Source organism: Podarcis tiliguerta (assembly GCF_965153285.1).
Source record: "Podarcis tiliguerta genome assembly, chromosome: 8".
NCBI lineage: Eukaryota > Metazoa > Chordata > Lepidosauria > Squamata > Lacertidae > Podarcis > Podarcis tiliguerta.
The window spans coordinates 62256659-62274329 of NC_139541.1; the positions used below are offsets into that span (position 1 = coordinate 62256659).

At 44.4% G+C, this 17671-nt stretch overlaps 2 protein-coding genes across 2 annotated transcripts; both read right to left on the bottom strand.

Annotated features, from left to right (window-relative positions):
* Positions 1-1566: 1566 nt before the first annotated feature.
* GPATCH3 (G-patch domain containing 3) lies at positions 1567-8549 on the bottom strand. Its single transcript, XM_083455516.1, has 7 exons — positions 8163-8549; positions 7299-7726; positions 6558-6738; positions 5552-5611; positions 4168-4289; positions 3472-3599; positions 1567-1863 (listed from the first exon to the last, which is right to left on the bottom strand). Exons 1-7 carry the CDS (start codon positions 8530-8532, stop codon positions 1650-1652), a joined length of 1503 nt encoding a protein of 500 aa, XP_083311642.1. The 5' UTR covers positions 8533-8549; the 3' UTR covers positions 1567-1649.
* A 2596-nt stretch (positions 8550-11145) lies between these two features.
* Positions 11146-15815, bottom strand: NR0B2 (nuclear receptor subfamily 0 group B member 2). Its single transcript, XM_083456038.1, has 2 exons — positions 14956-15815; positions 11146-11938 (listed from the first exon to the last, which is right to left on the bottom strand). The coding sequence occupies exons 1-2, from the start codon at positions 15476-15478 to the stop codon at positions 11679-11681; spliced, it is 783 nt and encodes a 260-aa protein (XP_083312164.1). The 5' UTR covers positions 15479-15815; the 3' UTR covers positions 11146-11678.
* Between the last annotated feature and the right edge of the window lie 1856 nt (positions 15816-17671).

Sequence of the window (17671 nt, forward strand, 5' to 3'; positions counted from 1 at the left end):
GTGGGATTGTGATGCTCAGAACCTGATACACTAAACAGGCAAAATATCTACTCTCTCCAAAGCCAGTGAAACATAATGAAAAAGCAGGCAACACCTCCAGAAGAAAAACCACTGGGAAGGATAGGTGCCCAGGGGCACACCATTGCAGACCCCTGCAATAGGCACTCTGTCATTATTTATGGCTACATCCTTGGCTTAGGCAGGGTTGACCTTTTGCCAGCACTCGCTAGGGCTTAACCTCCAAATTTGCTTTGGGGCTGTGCAGAAACTATGCAAATAAGTGCATCTAAGCATGGGTTGAATGTCTTCCCATCACCCTGGTCAGTCATGTGCAGAAATGGCTGCCAGGACCAGTATGAGCTGGCTTTTGAGATATATTTGAAACCCAACACTTCTCATTTTAGAAATTAAGCAGCGGGTGAAAGATATAGACATTGCCTTCTACAACAACATTGGAATTATTGTCTGCAAGCTTTAATCATTGGTCATGATTTAATCATGCAAGGTAAAAGCCTTGCCTGTTGTTTTCTGAAACTCTACATATGTCTTGTTATACTACAGTGCAGGGGTATTTTTATGCTTTGCAAGCTTATTTCCCAATAAATGTTTTCTTTATTCACTAGTTAGCACCAGCTGTGTGTTCCCCTCTCCACACACAAACAAGGAGCAAGTGCAAAATGTTAGTGTGGGGGCGAGAGAATCTTGAGCTCTGGAATGCAGAACAATTGTTCAAGGCTGAACTCAATAAAAACACAGAAATGCACTGATTAGTGGAAGGTGAATTGACACGCATCTGATCCATAGATCATGTTCCAAAGTGGTGAAACCTGTTGTATGGAAGAACTTGACTTTCTTCATAGAAGTCCAAAGGGTTGTTGGCAAGGTCAAAATGAGAGCAGCAGCACACATCACGCAGGCCACTTTGAGGAACTTGAAGGGCAGGATAAACCATAAAAACCCATTAAAGTTATCCATGGTGGCTTTAGGATGCTAAACACCACCCAGCACAGACCTGGAGCAGGGAGACCTGGCCTCAAATTACTCCTCAAATATGGATCTCATTCTTTGAGTGATTCTAAGGTCTCATGGGCTTGTTGAAACAATACAATGGCAAAACAATGTGTATGCTTCCTTGAAAGAAGTTCTAACAAATATTATAGACCACTGTATTTTATTACTCCCAGTCCAGCAAAGTTAAAATCGCACCACTGATAAAGTTGTGGATATTTCTGTATTTATTCATCCAGGAGTCCCACTTCTCTCTTCTCTCCACAGCAACAATATACTCATCCCCCCCCGCCCCCGCTACAAATACTGTTTTCCTCTCCTATTTCTTGCTAGGAATGGTTCTCTGCATTAGAGCAATGGAGCATGGAGGACATTATTCTTGATAAAGGCCATTGGTAGCTAAGCATGATGTAACGCAGCACAGATCTTGTGGCAACCCAAAAGAAACACAAGCAAGAACCCTTTAATTTAGCTTCCAAGCACCAGGATGCACCCATATTGATTTTTAAAAAAACCCTAAATAATAAAAACCAAACATTTCGCCCTTTATTTGGCAACTTTTGTTAATGAAAAAAATTTTATTTGCAAAAGCAAACATTGCTGCGACACAGTCCGAAAGCCATTCCTGGCTAGCAGCCCCTTCATGAGGAACTGGAATTGTGATGAACACCATGCATGGCATGGCGAAATGCCACATCCTGGCGATGCTTCATACTGATTGGTAGCTGGCGCCGGAGCAGCTGCTCTTCTGCATCCACCGGATAAGGGTCGTCATAGATGGTGGAGATGAGGATGCTGTTGTCCCCACGAGGCTTCTTGGGCTTGGTGAAAGTCTGGAGCTTCTCACCATGGTACCTACAGAAAAGCAATAAAAGAAAGAAAGGTTCCATCAGGCACAGGGAGAGAGACTGGACTGCAAAGCCTCTACATCAGCTTTGCAGGAAGACCACCAGGCTCCTCCCTTAGTTATCGTCTATAGCAGCCATTCTTGGCTGTGAAGCTGGAAGACCTGCCATGCAGGTGTTTTCTCACCTGGACTGGGAGGGCGGGGCCCTGGCTGACTCCAGGTACGAGGCTGCTGAAGAAGCCAAAGACTACCTTGGCTTTCTTTTAGTACAGAACCAGATCATCGAGCCTGAGCTTTTACAGCCATCACCTGCCATGAACTACCACCGGAAGGATTGAAAGCAACAGCAGCAGATTTGCTCTATACTTATATTTTATTTGCTTGCCAATTATGCTATTTTAGAAGTGTTTTATATTTGACTTCCTTTAGTAATATTTCCTTTTGAAATGTATAATTTTTTTGTTAACTCTACTGCATTGAATGTGCATTCTGTAGTTGACCTCCTTTGTAATGTTTTACTATGAAATGTTTTAAGATAATATTTTAGTTTTCTGTTAATTGTGTTGCTTTGAATGTTTACTTTATATTTGACTTTCTTCTCTAATGTTTTATTCTGGATTGTTTTATCTGATGTTTTAATGTAGGTTCTAAACAGCTTTGAGATTCTTTTCTTAAAAATATAAAGCAGTACAGTATTGAAATGAAATTAAAAATAAAAATAAAGAAGAGGGATGAATATGGGACTGCAGGGCCTCTACATTAGCTCTGCTGAAAGACAAGTAACTTTTGACTTCTCCTCTCCTAGAAACACATGCTGCAGGTCATTACAAGAACTCTAGAAAAGATTGCACTGAGTCGCTTCCCCAGTCCCTTTGTCATTTACAGGGTACATCTGAGGGCAGGGACTGTCCTATCAACCTTTGTAAGTTGCCCTGGGAGCCTTTTTTGAAGAGTGGGATAAAAATGCTTTAAACAAAGTCTTCAGAGACACAGCAGAGTGAACGGGGATTTAATTTGACCATATGTTCGTGAAATCCATTATCAGAATTTAAAAGATGAAAACTTTGCTCAGAGCAGCTGCAAAATGAGCAAGAGGCTTACTAGCAAAGGTGTGTTAAAAAAATAAAACACAACAGGCCTGAAGAAACGTTCTTGCTTTCATTAAAGATGTCCATGGGGCAATTGTTCTGAAATGCTGCAGACAAGGAATTCCTCACTTGAGTTATGATCTAAGTGTTTGGCTCCTGGGAGGGCTGTGAAAACAGACTGGAAAACATGGAGGCAACATTTGCCCCAAATTCCAGTGTCTTGTGTTACCATCATTTCTAGTCACTCTCCCTTAGCCAGTGTACTGTAGTGGTTAGTTTTGAACCAAGACGGAAACAACCAGGTACAAATCCCCCACAACGTGTCTCTCAGCCTAACCTATCTCACAAGGTTGGTGTGAGGATAAAAGGGGGAGAGGAAGACCCATGCAAGTCACCTAGAGCTCATTGAACAAAATGTGGGATATAAATGTAACAATAAAAAAATATTATTATCTTTATTTATTTTATATAGGTGGAGAGGCTGAATGTCTCAATTGCATGTATTTTAAAAGGACACTCTTCACTTACCCCAAGCCCCTCTTGCATTTGGGATTCTGGCCTTCGTTGTCTAGTGCTTCAGTCATCCCTGAGTTGCTGCTTCCCAGCCCAAGACCCTCAGTCCAGCCTTGCCTCTCCATCACTTTCCTGCCGATACCCTGGGGAGGAAAAAAATATGTTACTTTAAAGATTCTTCTATCAATTCCAGAACAAAGAGAGCAATTGCTGAAGACACTTAGCACCAGAACCAGATAAAGAATGATTGGCACTCCAAAAAAAGAGGCCATTATCAGCAGACCCAATACAGCACAACAACCCCCTATCCTTTGTGTTAAAAGCACTAATGTAGTTCAGATCCCCAGGCTCTTACAATAGGGATTTTTCAAATCAAAATAAGTTCAGATATTTCTATGCTCTTCCATTTTTTTATTCTTAGGTAAAGGTAAAGAAACCCCTTACCATTAGGTTCAGTTGTGGCCGACTAAGCCACTTCTGGCAAACCAGAGCAGCACACGGAAATGTCGTTAACCTTCCCGCCGGAGTGGTACCTATTTATCTACTTGCACTTTGATGTGCTTTTGAACTGCTAGGTTGGCAGGAGCAGGGACTGAGCAACGGGAGCTCACCCCGTCATGGGGATTCGAACCGCCGACCTTCTGATTGGCAAGTCCTAGGCTCTGTAGTTAAACCCACAGCGCGACCCATGTCCCCTTTTTTTATTCTTACCTTGGTGTACTTTTCAAAGTTTCCAATTTGTTGGCTCAGAACAGACCCATCTTCCAAACCATCCCGGAGTCTCTGCTCAAACCGCATCTGGACCAAATCCCGAGCATCCTTGTCACCACCATCTGGAATGAATGGAAACCCTGTTATCATTGTCTCCCCATGAAGACCTGAGCTTAGTGGCAGAGCAAGTGTATGCAGAAGGCCCAGGTTCATCTCTGGTTAAAAAGAGAGCAGGCAAAAGGTCTGGGAAAGGATTATAACAAAGACCTCGCAGAGCCACTTCCAGTCAAGCAGATAGTACTGGGCTTAGGTGGATAAAAAGCCTGAGTGTAAAACAGCTTCAGAGGTCCAGAATCTCTTTTTTAAGAGAGAGACTGTAAGAGCAACCACCACAAATTCTTCATTGCAGCTTTGCCACCTTAATATAGCCACCGCATTTTTTAACTGTTTCTGTCACTTTCCAGTCTATGACCAAAATAAATATTGACTGATTGATTGAACTGTTTCTGTTATACTAAGCGCTGCTGATTTTATGTTAGTTGCCAGGAAAAGTGGCATATAAGGCATATAAACCTTTTAAACAACAAAACCTTAAACAACAAAAGGCATTGATAGCATAAAAAGAGTCCTTCTCCTCTCAGTCATCTTTAGCCTTAGTGACCACAATGAGAGAAACAATAGCCTAATACTTGTTATGCTGGGTTCAAGTAAAAGCTTTTCAGATTTTACTAATCTGGAACAGTTTCACTTGCTTGGGAGGAAGTAGGAATCCATTTTGGGGTGAATTTGTTGTCATTCATTTTTAAAAACCAAAATTATGAGGTAGGCAATTCTAAACAGGGCTTGGAAGGGGTGGTCGTGAAGAAAGGAACTGGTTCCTGTTCAGAGGAGTAGGAAGGTGCCAACCAGGGTAGAGGAGTATGTAGGATGTTGCAAGCCAACCTGCCACCCTTCAGATGCTGCACTACAATATCCAACACCCATAACCTGTGGCCACACTGACTAGGGCTGATGGGAGCTGTAGTCCAACCTCTGGAAGGCCCCAGACTGGGGAAGGATAGCAGCTATGAAGATTTGTCATATTACAATACTAGAGCAGGTTCTCTGAAATCTGACCACAGCACAGCAGGATCACTAACACAAACACACACAAGCCCCAGCACCTTGAATTGTGTCTGGAAGACTGATGGGTGCCAGTGGAAATGCTGGAGCCCTAGTGCAATATGTTTGTGACACCCCACATAGGCCAGGAAGGCAAGCCAAGTAGTTGCAGAAGCTAAAGCTTCCAAAATGCATTAACAGCTGCCTCAAGTACAGAATGAGACACTAGTTTAGGTTCAGTCCATTCCTTGCATCACAGATCAACAGCCCTTAGCTCAAGTACCTTTATCATAGTAGATGCTCATGTCCACGTCCCAGTCATCTGCTGTCTGCTCATCAAAATCTGCCAAAATAAAAGTTAAGACATCAAGCAGGATGTATTGGCTCATTGCAGATGAGTGTTACATTAAGATCATCCTCCCCTTTCCCACATTACGATCATGCTCCTCTTCCACACCCAAACACTGCAGGATGAATTCCATGCAGGACATGCTGAACATAGATCTAGAGTTCAGCATCCTAAAAATCTCAGCATCATTCCTCCCCATTCTTGGCTTTTGTACAGGGATTTATTCCAGGACAACAAGCTCTCACTAAGGCTGCAATATTTAGAGATGGGGAGAAAGCCCTCTCTTCAGAGAGCTTACTGCAGACATAACTATTAACCCCAAATGTAGCTTTGAAGATACCCCTTATAATCACCTTGACCTAATCTATTAGGTCCTCTTGACCACTTCACCAATTAAGCAAACATGCTGAACTGAGGATAGAACTGCCCTGGATAATTCTTTGTAGGGCCTACTGTAGCAGCAGCAGCAGCAGCAGCAGCAGAGAAAAGAAACTTATTCTTGCCAGTGCCATCTGGGTTTTCATGCTCTATGTTTAGGACATGGGGAATAAAGGAAGAGCGGAGGCCTCGTGCACCAGGAAGACAAGTAAAAAAACACACAGTGGTCAATGAAAGAGGGCAGGGAAAGATATCAGTAGACTTGGAACATTGGAGGATAAACAACAGAACAGCAAGAGAGATCGGGGGAGAAGTGACAGACTCCAGTAGAGAGCAAGACAAGAAGTATGCCAGGAAACAGTATGGCTACGTTCTTGATATTTTTGCACAAAAGTGTCTCAGACCAATCCTGAGACATTTTCATGTCTTATTAATGAGGGATTTTGCAAACTGTCTATCTGGAGATGGGCCATGAGTTCACAAAGACTACGCTGATGCACACTCTATCTCAGCTCTCAGCAACAAAGTAGAATCAAATCCAGGATGTGTTGTTCAGGGTTACCTCCTTCTTCTTCTTCTTGCCAGTATTGTGCATCTGTGTAGAAGACCAACCCAGAGCCCCCCTTCTCCCACTTCAGTTCAATCTCCTCCTCAAACAAACGTTCCTTTGTGCGCTCCTGGCTGGTGACATCCTCATGCAAAGCCTCATGCCGCTCCCACTCTTCGCATCTGTCATCGTCATCCTGTAGCAGAAGGAGGGGTGGGGACAAATACAGCAAAGGTTTAGGCCAGTTTCCCCACATTGCCCACTTCCTCAGTTTCACTGGGCCTAGTTGTAATAAGCTCACTGCTAAGGGGCTGCTCAGACAGAACTCATCTTGAACTTCTGGAGACGGAGAGATTAGGAGCACAGAAACGTAATAGACTGGTTTTTAGAAGCTTATTGCGCGGGTGGCGCTGTGGATAAAATCTCAGTGCCTAGGGCCTGCCGATCGCATAGTCAGCGGTTCGAATCCCCGCGGCGGGGTGAGCTCCCATCGTTCGGTCCCAGCTCCTGCCCACCTAGCAGTTCGAAAGCACCCTTAAGTCCAAGTATATAAATAGGTACCGCTTAATGTAGTCCATAGGCTCATTTGTGTGGGTCACATTAGTTTTCATAAAATTACATATTTCCCAACTTGTAAGGATGAATAAGTATTAGCACATTTCCTTCTTCCTTACAAAATAACATAATTACATTTCTAAAACAGCTATAAGCACATAACATGACATTGTGTAATTAGAAAAAACAACAACTACTTACATCATCCAACTGAGCTTCTGCTTCACTCTCTGGATCATTCACGTATCTATCTGCCATGCCATTGCTTTGATTGGCCGTGCTCACTCTTGATAGGTCTCCCCCTTCTGTTATCTCCTCTCCTGAAGCTGTGTAAACTCGTTCCTCTTCTACAATAGTCTCGGTTTCTTCATATGAAAATGGTACATTTCCATACCTGCGAGAAGAGCCAGTTCTGGGAAACTGCAACCGCAGCTTCTTGATAGCACGAGAAGGCATCCTGCAGGCTTTAATGAGATCTAAAAAGACACTCAAAGGAGTTCCCACATTCCCACAGGGCATGAAAGATGGTGGGTTTAGTTCAGGAAGCCGTTTTAAATCCTCCTCAGTGAAAGTTTCGTTTGAGGATGTGCGGAGCTCCTTTTTAGTCTTATAGGAGAGTGTTTCAGCATCTGTAAAAATTATAAACACAAGGGGCAAGAAAAATCACTTAGCAGTAATCCACCAACTTGTATTACATCAGTATACCACTTACATATCTTTGCTTCAGCCTCATTCTACTCTCCCCAGCCAAAAGGAACAAAGTGTTTTTCAGAATGACAGCAGAGTCCATCTACTACAGCAAACACACATGAAAAGTCTTATGCTGTTTACAAGACTAACAGATCTAACATGGCCATAAACTGTAATGGGCTAAAGCCAAATTCATTAGATACATAAAGACACCATCTCATTGACTTGTAAATGGGGGAGAAAATGAAATCAATGGGCCCAAAATGCTATAAAATGCAGTAAGTGCCATCCATAATGCTTTTATTCAAAGATCAAATGTATCAAACGTAAATGCAGTGACTACTCCCAGCACCTCTCCTTCTTGCCTCTCAGTACCTTTGTCAAAGGAAACCCGAACCCTTCGTATAAGGCACCGGCCGGGCAACGTCTCTCCCTGCGCGTCGATCCAGCGCTTTCCCGAGTACATACGGACCAAGCGGCGGGACCAGCCGGGCTTCACCGCCACCAGGCAGCAGCAGGTCGGGCCTGGCCGGGAAGGAGCGCTCGGACCCTCTATACGTTCAGGGCGATGGCGGTAATGGAAGCAGAGGAAGCCACCGGCCTCGATGAACTGGCTGAAGTAGAAACGGAGATCGGTGGAGCGAAGCTGAGCCGGAACGCAACTGATAAGGCAATATCGGCCGCCAGGCTGGAGGGAAGGATTGTCAGTGGTGGGCACCGCCATCTTGAAACACCGGAAGCGCATCACGTGAGACGGAGCCGGCCTGTGACCGTGTCAGCGGCGCAAGGTAATGGCGTCACGCCAGGCTCCTTTCCCGACGATGCCAATCATAGACCACAGAGATGAAAAAGGCTAGGCACTGTTAGAGTCACGTGCCAAACATAGACGTGCCAATGGATAGAGCGACCCACTCTGAGGGCGAACGGAATTTGGGTTGTATTGTCTAGTCTCTATGATCCTGCCTGCGACCGTAGAGATTTTGCTTAGCGAGCGCCACCCTTCTGGTGGTCAGGACGGAGGGACCTCGAGCTTGCTCTTTTCATCGTCTCTATGGTCCTTCTCCAGTTAACCACATGATCTTGAGGCTGAAGTGTGGCGTCTGGCGTCCACCTTTTAAACTTTCATATTGGAGCTCTAAATGGTGGCTGCTACACGCAATATTTTTTTTGTCCTTTTAGTAGCTGCGGGACAGGCTGAAATTCGACAGGTGCAGCTTCCCTTCACCCTCATCATGGGAAATGGTGCAGCTGTTGAATTCCTGCCTATAAATAGGCACAGGAGTCCTGCCACGATGGCGGGGGAGCATCTCATAATTCATTTTAAAAATATAAAACTGCCACTGATCAAATTCATGGGTACAGATTTAATTTTGTATGGAGAAACTACCCAATCATTCCCTGGCATATGCTTATAAATTAGAACTAGGTACACTTTCTTTTTCATAGTGTTAGTGGAGAAGCAAGAAAAGCATTCCATCTAGCTACTACTATTGGCTTGGAGGAAAGTACAGCCTGCTAAATAAGCGTAGAACTTTAGCTTAAACATATGCCAAACACTTAGAAAATACATATTTTTACACTTACAAACTTGAAATTGAGTTCCTCCAGGTCACTACTGTGCAGTCAAACCTCGGCTCCCAAATGGCTCCATTTTGGAATGTTTCAGCTCCCGGACGCTGAAAACCTGGAAGTAAATGCTCCAGTTTTCAAATTTTTTCAGAAGCCAAACATCTGACATGGCTTCTGCTTGAGTGCAGTAAGTTCTTGCAACTAATCGGAAGCCACACCTCATTTGTCAAACATTTTGGAAGCCAAACAGGCTTCTGGGATGGATTACGTTTGGCAACTGAGGTTTGACTGTATATTGTAAGGTTACATTCAGTACCAAGAGCAGTGAGTTGGCATTCTACTAGTCAAATAGATACATAGTATCCTTCAGATACATTCAATATGCATCTGCAATGGAAACACACAATGAAAAAATTGGGTGCAACCTTGTACAGCTGGAAAGTACACAATATGGGAATGGGAGGAGATAACTGTGCTGCTCTACCTGTGCTTGATTATGGGCATAGGTTAGATGCCACCGTCATGAATGATATGTCACCCAAACTGCTTAGATGTATCTGTGCCAATACTGTGCTGTTAGAATCATGGAGTCTCTCTCAGCGTGATTCATATAGGCTAGCTCAGCGCATGGTGATACCATCTTTTGTTGGAAATATAATCACTACAGACTCACTCTCAGGAGACATGCAGAACCTGGCACCTTCAGCTGTACATGTGGTCTACTTTATAATGCAATCAGGTTCTGTTATGATTTTTGATAGAAAAGGAGACGGTGAGCTGATTTGCAGTCCTGTAGTGTGGACAAGCAACATGCTGTAGTCAACTATGGTGTCTCTACCGATGAACATTTGGTGAAGGATTTGGGCAGCCTAAGTGGGACATTTGTGGATGATGTGTGAATTCCAGAACATACATATATTGCTCTAAAATAAGAAACAGCTTTGGATACAATATCTTTATTATCCCTTGGTGTTAAACTATTGATCAGCCAAAACCCCTCCAGTCTTCAAAATGACACCAGCAATTGTCCAAACTCCAAAAACATTTTATTCATTGTTGAGGTGTTGTTGTTTTTTTTAAAAAATAATAACTTAGCACATCTTATTTTTACACACAAATTGCAAGAAAGCATCCATCTACAAAATACTGACACCCAAAGTTTATGCCAAGATGGTCTCATCCCGTGTACTACAAACTGGAGCAAATGGGCACTACATGTGAGCGTAGGCTGGAGTCTAGCGAAATCAGGGAGGGCAGCTTTTATATGGATAGTGTGATGAATAGCAGGCAAGAGGAATTACGGTTTCTGAAAGCTGTTCTGAATGTCATGGCAAGCAAAGGGTGAAGAGAAATAGACAGAGCCACCAGTCACAGAAACTATGTTCCAACTAAATACTTTGGTTACAGGAACAGCAGCTCCCAAGTGGTAGTATGATCAGGCCAGGACTTTGCAGGCAGTGGACTAGGACTCCACTCAACATATTGGGCTGGCGCTCCTCCTGTGGTGTAGTGGAGCCAGTGTGGTATAGTGGTTAAGAGTGGTGGACTCCTAATCTGGGGAACCGGGTTCGCGTCTCCGCTCCTCCACATACAGCTGCTGGGTGACCTTGGGCCAGTCACACTTCTTTGAAGTCTCTCAGCCCCACTCACCCCACAGAGTGTTTGTTGTGGGGAAGGAAGGGAAAGGAGAATGTTAGCCGCTTTGAGACTCCTTAAAGGGGAGTGAAAGGCGGGATATCAAATCCAAAACTCTTCTTCCTCCCAAACACAGCAGGACTGGCTCATCATATTCTTAAGTAAGTGATTTAATACATAATACAATCTAAAGCAGAGAGGGGGCTGCCTCATGTAAAACCATTGGAGCCCACAGACTAACATTCCTGAACCGCACCACAGACTGTAATCAGGGCCAGATCAACACATTTTCCTGTTGTAGATGAAGGACAAAATGCTTGCCCACCTCCTTTCCGCAAAAAGCAGCTCATTGGATTAGCAGCTGAATCTTATTTCAGCACTGGTGATGGGACAAGCTAGTTTAGGGGCACAGGATAGCCTGAAGGGCTCACAAAGCACTATATTTCTTTACTGTGTTCCCACCTCCCACTTGTTGCCTGAGATGGCTGCCTCACCCCCTAATGGAAGGCTGTACGTCCCTTTGTATTCTAAGATCTGCCATCCAGTAGCCCCTTTGTCTGAAAAGTCATCACTAGGAGGCAGGCTCTCTCTCCCACTGCACGATCCAGATGAACTGCACACCGCCACTTGGAAACTGGAGCAAAGCTGAGCATGTGGTGGGTGACCTGGGAGCCAACCCCACTGGAGTCACTGTGGCCAAGGGAGCTCTCTCGCCAGCATCATTTCTGTCAGTAGCTCCAGAATGTCTGCATTCCCAATGACCGGTTGGAAGAAAAGGGCAGTGAGGAGGGCAGGAGGGATGGATTTCAGGGAGGAGGAGATCAGGAGGACATGGGCAAAGCGGCCTTGGTCCTCTGGGTGGAGAAAGGTCATGACTTCTTGGAGTGCTCGCTGAGCTTCTCGCTGAAGGCTTTCGATGTACGAGGAAGCCTTAAGACCAGGCACGTCTGGGAGCAGAGAGAGAGGAGAGAGAAGACGAAAACCGGATTATTCACAGGCTCTGTGAAAATGTCAAATGATTTGAACACTTCAATACTGGGCCCCGTCTGCACTACACATCTGAAGCAGCATCATACCACCTTTAAACAACCATGCCTTCTCTCCGTGAATCCTGGTAGCTGTAGTTAAGGGTGATGGGAGTCTGGAAATCACTACTTCCCCTCACAGAGCTAAAATTCCCAGAGTTCCCTGGGAAGAAGGATTGACTGTTAAGCCACTCTGTAGCTCTGTGAGGGGATTAGGGGTCTCTTAACAACACTCAGCACCCTCAACAAACTACACTTCCCAGGATTCTTTGGGGGAAGCTATGACTGATTAAAGTGTTGTGATACACAGCATTGGGCCCTGGAAACAGGGCGGGGGGGGGATGCAGAAGAAACAAAGGGCATTCAAGTGGACTCACTTGGATGATTTCATCAGAACATTGTTGCTGGCTGATGGGGCTCTTGTTTTCGCCACCAAGCCAATCCAGAATCAACATTCTCTAGAATGCTTTCTCTACCATTTGTCAGTAACTCAGGAGCTTAGAGTGGAGGGTTTCATGAAGGCTACAAGCCTAGCTATCATTTTTTGGAGAAAAAAATGAAGTGCTGTGCCATAGTGTTTAGAGCAGGAATGGGGAATGTGTGCCAGCCATTTCAAGAAACAGAATTCAGGCACTCTTAAGAAGCAACAAATTGTCACCCTTAATTTTTTAAAAACCACACTGGGGCTGGGTAATTTGGTCCAGTAAAACTTCATGGGCACAACCCTGTGTCCTAAGCCAAACAGCAGTGGTTAAAATGCCAGATTAGAACCTGGGAGACTAGGGTTCAAAACACCTCTCATCTCTGAAGCTCACTGGGTGATCTGGGACCAGTCAGTCACTATCCAATCTACCTCACAGGGTTGCTGTGAGAATAAGGTGGGAAGAACCATATATACAACCCTAAACTTTCTAAAGGAAGGACAGGATGTCAATGCAATATCCAGTGTTTGGCATACTTATAGCATTTACTGACATTAATGGGCATGGCAAACTTAGCACCATTAATTTCAGTGAATCTACTCTGGGCAATTTTTTTTCTCTCTGAGCAAAACTTAGTTGGCTTCAACCCCAGGTTCTTGAAGCAGGTAAATTGGGTACAATCTAGTTTCATCTTACCTCATACTCAGAGGAGGAACATTGAAATCAATAGACACGATTAACTTAAATCCATTTATTCCAACAGGTGTGCTCTATGGCATAGTTGGATACAAGCCCACTATGTGATTTTCCCTCTCCCTCCCCCATGCCTGTGACTGCGCAATTGTACATCGGTAAACAACCGGATTTTAAAAACAAGCACTCTGTGTATCCGCTACTCTCCTCTTCAAAGAAAACCAACTCAGCAAAACCAGCCTGGAGCTCTCTACCACTTTGTAGCAGAAAAGTGTGTGATAATCTTTTGCCAGTGAGGATTCATCCAGACCCTAGGAAAATGCTCTTGCTTAGACTATGAACTACCTGTTCATTTCTAGCATGAAAACCTAAAGTTGCACTGGTTCCTTGATAAAAAGAAAGTTAGGATCAACTAAAAAGGTGGATCCATTTAATTAACCAAAAGATTTTGTTTTCAAAAAGCCACCAGAAACAGGCATGCGTGAAGACTGCATTTTGCAAGCGCCATCTTAAATGAAGCAGTCTCCCTTCTCTCATAGATGGAAGAAGTTCTCCTTTAAGATTATGCTTCTTTTGATGCATGGATATTATCACCTAAAGGAAGAACAAGTGGGACATGCAACCAAATGCTGCAGCATGGGTTGCCACCAGCCATGGACTCTTAAAAACCAACCAACCAACCAACCAACCAACCAACCCCAATTCTATTATTTATTTCATTTATATCCCACCTTTTTCTCCAAGGAGCTCAAGTTAGCACACATGGTTCTTCCCCTCTTCATTTAATCCTCCACAATAACCCTGTAAGGTAGGTTAGACTGAGAGGCAGTGACTGGCCCAAGGTCACCTAGTGAGCTTCATGGCCAGTTCTCCCATGCCCTCTGTCAGTCAGGGCTCTGTGTTCACTGAGCATAATTACTTCCCACTTGAACATTTCAGGGTCCCACTTGAGCCTGTCTCCCTCTGGGTTTGTTTACTTCTGTAGTTTAGGGTTCTCCAAAGTCCATTAATCGCTAACCTCTGGTGAGTAGGTGGTTCTGTTTTGACTGCGCAAGGACCCACACTTGCAGAAAAGAGTTTGCTACTAGTACATAGGATGCTTCTTGTTTCGGAAATATTTTTAAAATCTATTTTTAATGTATTTTTTATTATGCCAATACTGATCTTATTTGTAAACAATTTTTATATTTACTGTCACTCATTAATTTCTTAAGGATGGGAGGGTGCATCTTGCTAGTGTTTGGACTCATGCCTCAAAAAAGTCATGTCTATTTCCATCTCTGAAAAACAGACCCGTAAGATACACACCACCAGGGGTGATGCAGAACCCACAGACCGCATCTGTTTGGTGGTTGTTTGTGATTTATACAGTATGTCCAAAGAATCTCATGGTTGGTACATTCTTACCAGATGTAATTTTATTTGGCGACGCTTTATATGCTTTGTGTAAATATGAATCTGTATCCCACCATGGAATATTTTACACAATCCATTCTTTCTTTAGCTTTCTTTCCCCACCTTGTATTTTCATTCTCTTTGCACTTATGACTTTTTTTCATGACATATTCTACTTCGTTGTTTTTTTGGTATTTGTAACTTTTATTAAAGCTTTAACAAGAATCATTTTTTTTACCCCTATCAGATAATTTGCTAAAAATGCATTTGATGAAATGGATTCAAAGTTCTTGACTCAGAATGCAGTCTATGGAAAACACGTCCCTAACATGCACTGTTATGATTCTGGCCCTTTTATTCTACTGTCAATGATAAGCAATGGCCTTTACGAAGGGCTCCTTTGCTATGTGAGGGTCCAGCAACACTTACCGGGGTTGAATAGAATTGCGCCCTTCAGATAGGCGTACTCTTTAGGGCTCAGGTCCAGGCTCCAGAAAGAGTTCAGGCTGCACTGGAGACGCTGAACGCTGGCCAGGGTGGGCTGCGCCCTCTGCAGCTCCTGCCTCTTACAGGGGCCGTCGAGGAGGATCCTCTCCAGCATGCTGGGGGCTGGGGTCTCCATCACCTCAAAGGTCACCATCTCCTGGACTAAGCCCAGAAGGAAGAGGGGAGCCCAGCAGCTGTCCAGCAGCAGGAGCTGGTCTTTCCAAGGCAGGAGCTGGAAGGAAGGCAAGTTCTTCATGAAGCTGATGGTCTTCACCAAGACATCAGACGCGGCTTGGCAGGTGGCTTGAGGGGTCTGGAGGCAGACGGTGCGGCGTTTCTGGCACAAGCAACGCTTCTGGGAAGGACTGTGGCTGCCCCTGTGATGGCTCAGGTTCTGGCTCAGGAGGGTGTAGAGGATGGCGTTCTGGTTCTCTTCGTGGTGGCAGGAACACCTCTCGTACTCCATCTCCACGTCGGAGGGCGGCTTGCAGGATCGCTGCTTGGAAGAGCAAATGCTTTATCTGGTCCTGCTGAGTGTGTCCTGTCCTGTTGCAGAGCTTCTTGGCACTTTTTTATGCTATAGGGACCTGGCACCTTCTCTTTGCTTCACACCCTCTTTTTGTCCTTCCAGCAATGGTGGCTGTTGCTTCTCAGCTCTGCTTATAAGGCCCCCGGCAGGGTGAATGAAACCACCCCCCTTCGGCGGCCTTGACCTGCCTTTGACGAGTAGCAGCAGCTCATTGAAAAACAAGTCTGTCCCAAAGTAATTGGTTGGGCAAGCAGCATCTCTACGTGGCACAGAGAAAAGGTTTTCTCAATGAAGGTGCCAGCCAGAGCCAGGAGACTCAGAGGGCTGCCTTATCTGGATTGCCCTTATCAGTATAAACAAAGTCATTAACCCAGCCTGTACCAAGGCACCAAGGCTTCAGGTGTGTAATCAGGTTTCAGGATATGGCAGGGGTCACTGCCAAGGAGTTCACACAACACATCCTGATCACAGCCCAGTGGCAAAACAGCTCATAAAATTCTAACCTTGGAACAAGCAACCTGGAAGTCAAGTTATCTGCAGATTATTTGTTTAACTCAGACAGTTGCTCTTTGCTGATAACAAAGGAAGGGGGTAAGGGAGGTGGAGGAGCCAGTAAGTTACTACTAAAAGAAAAAAGGGCAAGTCTGGGTTCCACATGAGGCTGGCTCAAGTGATTTTGCTGCTCTTGGCTGAAAATGAATGGTGGTCTCAACTGCATCTACAAGGGTCGGGGAAAATGAGTGTCCGATTGCAGCCCCCTCATTCTATACCAGTGAAAGCCATGCAATGTTCATGGCTGCGATGAAATCTTAAACAATTCCAATGAAAATGATTACAGTTAATAAAACTTTCAGTTTCTTCTGTAGAATAAAATGTTTGGAGACTTGTAATGTTTAAGCAACATACAGTTGAGGAAAGGAACAGGTAGAGCACAACGGCAACACTACTTCTACAGCATTAGGAGGGGCAGCTATTGAACTGCTTGGTCACTTTTACTCATTTTGTTCTCGTTTTCATTTTAAATGTCTTGGGCTCTTGGAAGGAAGACCTGCACCTTTCCCCCTTGTACCCCAGAGGTTTTGGTCCTATGAGGCTCCTCACACCTTGCTAAGTCAATGGACAGAAGACAGGATAATCAGACTTGCAAGGAAGAGAAACACATTTATGCAGGCACAAAACAGATGAAAGCTTTGTTGTGTGCCAGCCAGCAAGGGTCGGTAGACAACCAAGGCCATTCCAAGGTTCAGAGGATGACAAAAGAGCACAATGGCACAGGGACACTGTATGCTGTTGCCTCATGGTGGAAAGTCGAACAGTCATGGGATGGCCACAGGGCACAATTGAATGGGGTCAATGGCCTGTAGTCAGCTTAGGAAAAAGGGGAAAGGTTGCAGCTTGCACCACAGGGAGCAGGGGTGGAACAGCCCACCGCCAAAGCATGTGAGGGGTGCCTGACAGCCTGAAACTTATTTACAATGACAGGCTACAATGCTGTACATCAGTCTATGTTAACCTGGTGCTCTCCAGGTGTTCAGAACTACAACTCCCATCAGCCGAAACCAGCACTGCCTTGAATGCCGTATATTCTATGCCCTTGCCTATATTTTATTCCCAGTCACTGCTCTTCCTTCACTGGAAGAACAAGGGTTCATAAATACTCTAATTACAGTTTAGGAAGGTATGGACCATTTTTTCTTTAATATTTCATACCTTCATAAACTCTGTAAGAGCTGCTAGCTACCTTCTGGTGGCTCAAAAGTTATTCTGGTAGATGGATAACTGGAATATAGTCACATGACACCACATGAAAACATCACCTTTTTATTTATACATGCAGAATACAAGCTGTTTTTAAAGCAACCACCACAAAAAAAATAGAACATGCAGAAGGCTCTTGCTTGGCATGTCCAACGCCGAAAGGGGAATGCATGTGGAGTCGCTTCAATGAGGTGGACAGCTGTTCTCTAACAAACCAGAGATCTGTCTAACATCCAACATGTGTCTGTTGACAGCAGAAAAACCTTGCCTACTGCTAGTTTTAGACACCAGCATTGTTTGTATGGATCAATTCATTTTAGCTACAACCAAAGTAGAGCAAGTCAACCTTTTTGAAGTAACTGATCACTTAAC